At 39.0% G+C, this 6,706-nt stretch overlaps 2 protein-coding genes across 2 annotated transcripts; one reads left to right on the top strand and one right to left on the bottom strand.

The window, feature by feature from the left end:
* Positions 1-1,267: 1,267 nt before the first annotated feature.
* Positions 1,268-2,915, bottom strand: V8C40DRAFT_259919 (uncharacterized protein). Its single transcript, XM_083219074.1, has 2 exons — positions 2,473-2,915; positions 1,268-2,405 (listed from the first exon to the last, which is right to left on the bottom strand). The coding sequence occupies exons 1-2, from the start codon at positions 2,870-2,872 to the stop codon at positions 1,360-1,362; spliced, it is 1,446 nt and encodes a 481-aa protein (XP_083066793.1). The 5' UTR covers positions 2,873-2,915; the 3' UTR covers positions 1,268-1,359.
* A 209-nt stretch (positions 2,916-3,124) lies between these two features.
* V8C40DRAFT_286567 (uncharacterized protein) lies at positions 3,125-6,021 on the top strand (the record flags this gene model as incomplete). The annotated part of the gene is made up of 8 exons (XM_083222547.1): positions 3,125-3,316; positions 3,377-3,457; positions 3,516-3,961; positions 4,037-4,609; positions 4,683-5,025; positions 5,086-5,586; positions 5,672-5,814; positions 5,874-6,021. 8 exons carry the CDS (start codon positions 3,125-3,127, stop codon positions 6,019-6,021), a joined length of 2,427 nt encoding a protein of 808 aa, XP_083066792.1.
* Between the last annotated feature and the right edge of the window lie 685 nt (positions 6,022-6,706).

Genomic DNA, 6,706 nt, shown 5'->3' with positions numbered 1-6,706 from the left:
CCTAGCTAATAGCTGCTAGACAAAGGTTTAATAACAACCTATTATTCTAATCTTAGTTAGGCAGTTTATCCTCTGTACTTAGGAGAGAAAGTTTAAATATAATATAAATATATATATATAAAAGCCTAAATAATAAAGTTTAAATATAATATAACTAGCTTTAAGTTTATAAATTATAATTTAATAATTTAACTAAATTAAATAAATATTTTTTTATAAATTTATAAAAAGTAGTAATAATTCCTAAAAATAAATTATATATATAATATAAAAAACTATATAATAAAATAATATATTTACTTTTTCTTAATAAAAGTTATAACTTAATTATAATAGTAAAATAATTAAATAAATAATTAAATTTATAATTAATAAAATTATAAATTTATAATTAAAAACTTTAAAAAAAAAAACTAAAGCTAAGTAAAGTAAAATATAAATTAAATTAACTAAAAAATATTAAAAACCTTAAGCTAAGTAAAAGTATTAAGAAAATTATTAAAAAGGTTAATAAAATAATTTAAAAAAGTTAGTAAAATATATATAACTATGTATATATAAGTCCTTAGACTAACTAACTTATTAAAGGTTATTACTATATATAAAGGTTTTTTTATAATTAGTTCCTTTTAGGTAGTTTATCTTTTATACTTAAGAGAAATTAATTAATATATAATAGTATATAATAACTCCTTTAAAAATAAAAGCCTTAAAATAGCTTGAATATATTAAGAAAACTTAATAAATAAATAATTCCTTTAGTTTATTTAAAGAAATAATCTTTTTATAAAAATATATTATATTAAAGTCTATTAAAAGAATTTACGTAAACTAACCAAGTTCAAAGAGTAGCGAAGCTTTAGGGCGCTACCCTAAGTAATAGTATCAACTAATACTAACTACTAAATACCCTATACTATCTTCTGCTCCAATGTCCTTAACGACCAGTACTGCAATTGGTGTCAGTGGATTCTTTCTTTACCGCTTATATATATCGTCCAGAAACCAATGATCCAAAGGGAGCAAACAGAACTAAAAGGACTCTAGGTGCCAAGGTTGCGCTATTGTAATTCTAAATGAAAAAATCTTCCGCGGCATTGTAACGTACATTGGAAGTCAAGCCATGCCTCGATGAAGAAGGAGCTCACGCGCTCAGCGCTGCAGGGTCAAACAAGATGGACCCAAACGGCTATGTCTACCTGGGCAACATTACCATGATATCCGCATCTCAAGGATCGGTATTTTATAATAGTTGCTATAATTGCGATTAATGACACAATCCTTTGATTTGTTGGCACTATCGTATAACGGACTGTAACAATAAGCAGCAGTCGCGCGGTAAAATATTAACTTAAAGGTTTACAAAAATGCTCCCATTACTAAACAGACTAACGATAGACCCAAGATGCCTGAAGCCAAATGGAAAACCGAGCTTCCCGGGTGTTGAGCCTGCCAGGTGCCCAGTATCAAAGGACTAGTAAGGCCTCCGCTGGTTTCCATAAGTGCCAGCGCAGCCACTCCTTGTGTAGCATCTGGCAACGAAGCAACAAAGTAGCTCTTAATAAAAGAAGGTGCTGCTATGCCTAATGCTATTAAAGATGCTCCTAGATATATCAGTGAAGGCTGGCGGACCTGAGATAAGGTTGCTACAGCTACCGTCTGAATGAGTATCGAGACAGCGCCAGCTCCCAAATCCGAACTCCTCCCACAACGCATTGGCGGATTATTAGAACAGTGATCTCCTATTGTAGAAGAATTAGTTGTACCTGATTTCGTGAAAGACCATCCAAAGTATAAGGCGAGACGTGGTACGATGAATAATGATACCAAGAGATAAGAGGCGGCCACTATGGCAATTAGGGAGAGGAGGAGTCCATTCTCCTTTGACGTGAAGCTGAACTGTACAGACGCAAAGACAAATATTAGATTGATGAGATAGCCCTGAACCATGTTGTAGAAGAAGAGTGAGAGTCCCTGAAGAAGACTTTTAGGACGTTCATAGAACAGTCTTGCCGGGGTAAGGACGGCTGCCAAGTAATTGTATTTGCTGGGAGGTGCCTCCGGGGCAGACTCTGGATTGACTTGCGACTGATAGTTTCCAAGGGTATGCGTTATTTTTGGATTGCCGCTCGACATAACTACCCAGATGTACGGAACGATGGCGCCAAAAAGAGCGGCGGCCACGATGAATGTCCACTCAAAGGATGGAAAGAATCCGGCGATAGCGGGGCCGATGGCCATTCCTATCATATAAAGCGCTAGGGAGGAACCCATTAAGACGGATACAGCTTCGGTAGAGGATGCACGGGTGTAAATCGAATTGAGGTTGAAGTGTAGCAGGTTATCCGACGCCAGACCCTGGAGGATCTGGCCACCAAGAGCGCAGGTGAAACTGCGTAGGTATACTGCAGAGTTCCAGCGTTAACTATATTTAAGTCACGATTAGGAATTAACAGAGCACAGTTCACTGACCACCCAGTTCCAAGCCCAGAACGCCTAGCCCTCGACATAGAAGCCAGGCCATTAATCCTACTCGTGCATCCCAGTGGACCATTCGCGCAAGGTAACCCAGAGCCAGTAGGCCTACGGCATTGGCCGCAGCGGTCGCAGCGGCTACTGAGCCTGCGTATTGACGCTTCTCCTCATCTCTGCACTGCTCGGGGTGCTCACAGAATAGATAGGCATAGACCCATATGGTAGGCGCCGCCGTCATATGCAATGCCACCGAACATAGCAGTGGAACAGGTAGCACGCGAGCCAGCTCTGTGCTTAGTGGAGAATCTCTGGTATTAATACCGTCATGCTGAGTACCGTCATCCAGCAGGCGTGTGCGTAAGGACGGCGCGGTGTCCCCTGAAGGGGAAGACTCCATGATGAAGCAGAAAAGAAATTCTGTGCTTCAATCAAGTTATGGCATGGATCCTATTGCCATATACTCCCCCTTGCTGCCGCTCTTCTATTATTTGGTTTGATTCGGATCCCGATCGGCACCCGACCCGGGGAGTCAAACCCCCTGAACGATGCTAGCAATCGATAAAGCATCCCTCGCCTTTAACAGCAAATACAACTATCAACTACAGCGTGCTATGGGGAATTGGGGAAATTCCTGCCGCTTGACACTACGATGAGATCGATTCTCGCGATTGTTCGGATCCTGGATCCAGTATATCCATTGACTCTTGTAGGCGCATATCTCATCATCAGTATCATTGTCAAAATCCGCCGTGGACGAGTTGATGCGACGCCAAAGTGTGAAATATCAATCGTTAGAGCAAAATGGGCGTTTCGGTTGATCTTCTTGTTCTGTATTGACCTGGTAGGAAATGTCGCACAACCATTCGTGAACAGAGAGCTAACTATGTAACTACCTTGATAGCTTTCCACAATCCTTTTCACTCTCTTTACCGCTGCCCAAACCGACACAGACCAATTGGCCTGGGCAACAACATCACATCTTGTAAGTAGCGCAGCGAGTAGACAACCTGGGAGGGGAGAGAAGATTGATGCCGATATAGGCATCTCAAATCGCCGTGTTTCTCTTTTTCGCAGCCTCGTTACTCCCTGATCCTGATATTCCGTATCTTCCGTCGGGCATCAATGCGTGCACTTGGCTAGTTGCATTGGTATTCGAAACATGCCTTGCAACAGTGCAATCTTTGCATTTAATACTGCTTGTGGACAGTAATTCTCCCGACGGAAAAACGCGCCCTTTACAAATGGTGCTGCTTCCATTGGCTTACGGTCGTATAATATGCTTCTCGGGAGCCAGTATATTGTTTTACTTGCCCGTAAAGGCATCCAAAAGCTCAGTAACCCAGAGTCTACTAGGCTCTGGCTCGGAGGAGAATGGCTATGGAGCTATACAGGCGCCTTCTTCGTCGCTGATCACACGCGCGGATGCGCAGTCAACAAATTGGCTGGATTACCTAGTGGGATTGGGACAGCTCTTACCTCGGATCTGGTAAGTCTATTTGCACGCTTGTTGTACTTGAAGCCGACTGGGAGAACTAATAAAACCGCTCGATGAATCAATCAGGCCATCTACTTCGATATCTTTGCAAATCCGCGCACTCGTTTGTGTTCTGATATTGATCGCTCAGCGCGTTGTAAATGTTCTTGTTCCTTTTCAGCTAGGTCAGACCGTGGCCCAGCTGGGTTCTGGAGTCATACCATATAAGGAGCTCTTCATCTACATCATCTGCCGAGCCGTGCAGGGGCAGCAAGGCGTGCTGGCATCCATCAGGGCATTGCTATGGATTCCAATAGGGCAAGCCACTTACCGTCATCTCACTCAATCCGCCTTCGAACATGTAATGTCTCTATCTCTTCAATTTCATCTTGGCAAGCGACTCGGAGAGGTTATGAGCGCACTTAGCAAAGGAAGCGCGCTCAACACATTTGTGGATTCTCTCTTATTTCAGCTGTTCCCCATGGTGGCTGACGTTGGGGTTGCAGCCGTGTATTTTCTCGTCAAATTCGACCCCTTCTACTCTCTCATCATCTTGACAATGGGTGGCTCATACCTGTTTGTGACCATCTATATGGCTAAATACAGAGGTCGGGCTCGGCGCGAAATGGTCAATCGGGACCGAGAAATGGATGGAATCAAGTGAGTCTGCCTTATTTTTTCTCTTACATTAAGTATCTCTGTGCTTGGGTGCTCTATCTGATGCGTGTATTAGAACCGACGCTATCATGTCCTATGAAGTGGTCCACTATAATAGTGCTCTCGAGGCTGAGCAATCTCGATTTGCGAGTCGCGTTGACAAGTTCCAAATAGCCGAGTTTTCCGTTCTTTTCTCCCTAAATATGTTAAATGCCGCGCAGAACCTTATCTTTACTCTTGGGGTGGCGATGGTCAGTCTTCTGTCTGCGTATCACATATCCATTGGGGCTGAGGATGTGGCCTTGTTCGTCTCTTTGATTGCATATCTTGCCCAACTCCAGGCTCCACTGGGATTTTTTGGGAGTTTCTACACCCAGATTCAAAATAACTTGATTGATGCGGAGCGCATGTTGGCTTTGGTGAGTTCCACAGAATAGCTTCGAGATATGTCGAACACTAACCGAATTTACCGAGCGCAGTTCGAGGAACAACCATCGGTGATTGACAAGCCAGCGGCATACGACTTACCCCATTGCAAAGGTCACATCAGTTTTGAAAATGTCTCGTTCGGATACGATCCCCGACGACAGGCGCTCTACAATATAAGCCTAAATATTCTACCTGGCACTTCGATTGCCATTGTTGGGGAGAGTGGGAGTGGCAAGTCAACTTTGCTGCGGTTACTGTTTCGCTTCTATAACGTCGATTCTGGCAAGATATTGATTGATGGAATCAACACAGAGGATATCACAATTCGGAGTCTGCGGGACCATTTCGGTGTGGTACCCCAAGAGACTATGCTCTTCAACGATACTCTAATGTATAATTTACTCTACGCTAAACCCACGGCGTCGAAACAAGACGTATACGATGCTTGTAAGGTCGCCAGTGTCCATGAAAAAATCATGGCTCTACCAGATGGATATGAGACCCAAGTTGGGGAACGCGGACTGCGTCTCTCCGGGGGAGAGAAACAAAGGGTATGTGACCATACCAGGTATCTTTGAGCATCTGTAGTGGAGATATTGATCTATGACTAACATCTGCACCATTTGACGGACACAGATTGCCATCGCCCGAGCCATCTTAAAAGCACCCACGATGATTCTAATGGATGAAGCTACCGCGTCACTGGATTCAGCCACCGAAAAAGCTATCCAAACATCTCTTGCAAAAATTAGTGAGGGAAGAACTTGTATTACAATAGCGTAAGTTACTTTATTCACGTCTACCTTCTTGGATACTCTTTAACTTATATACGATTTAGGCATCGACTGTCGACAATCGTTCACTGCGACCAGATAGTAGTTCTCCACGAAGGGCGTATTGTAGAGCTAGGAACTCATATGCAGCTACTATTGCATAATGGGCAATATAAGAAGATGTGGGATAAGCAGACGCAGGATGTAAAGTAATAACTATGGGATAATATTTTTCTTCTTTGATTTTATAAATAAATAGGAAATTCTAAGGTTTCCCTTTTATATTTAACTCTTTAGTATAAACTTTATTCTAAATATTTACTAAAATTTTAATATAAATATTAACTTTTTATAAAAAATAATTTTATTTAATAATTTATAATTAATATAAATATTTTTAAAAAAATATAAATTAAGTTTTTTATAAAGCTTTTTTTAATTACTAAAATAAATAAATTATTTTTAAAGATTAATTTATTATTATAAAAATACTATTTTATATTTTATTGATTATAAGTTTTTTAAAAAGTAAAAGCTTAATAATATAATTAAGTATTATTAATTCTTAATTTTTTACTAAAATTAACTAAAAAAAAGTATTAATAAATAAAAATATAAAAAAATTTATTAAAAATAAAATTATTATTAAAAGTAAAAAACTTAAATATAAAATTAATAAAATAATATTATTAAAAATAAATAAAATAATTAATAAACTTTATTACTTAGTAAAATAAAAAAAATATAATAAAAATATAAATAATTAAAAATTAATTTTTTTTTTTAAATATATTAATATTAATTTAAAAATTTTTTAAAATAAACTTTATAAATATTTATAAATATAATAAAAATTAATAATAAAAAAACCTATATTTTTAAAATTACTTAAAATAAT

This window comes from Trichoderma camerunense, assembly GCF_050948025.1.
Source record: "Trichoderma camerunense strain CBS 138272 chromosome Unknown V8C40scaffold_63, whole genome shotgun sequence".
Lineage (NCBI taxonomy): Eukaryota > Fungi > Ascomycota > Sordariomycetes > Hypocreales > Hypocreaceae > Trichoderma > Trichoderma camerunense.
This window is presented reverse-complemented; position numbering and strand designations above follow the sequence as displayed.

What these genes read in the sequence shown, in the direction of transcription:
- V8C40DRAFT_259919 (XM_083219074.1), bottom strand. Translation starts at nt 2,872, where the DNA reads ATGGAGTCTTCCCCTTCAGGGGACACCGCGCCGTCCTTACGCACACGC. An exon ending in TCTGGGCTTGGAACTGGGTG is followed by an intron (nt 2,406 to 2,472) that starts GTCAGTGAACTG and finishes GGAACTCTGCAG; the next exon opens with TATACCTACGCAGTTTCACC.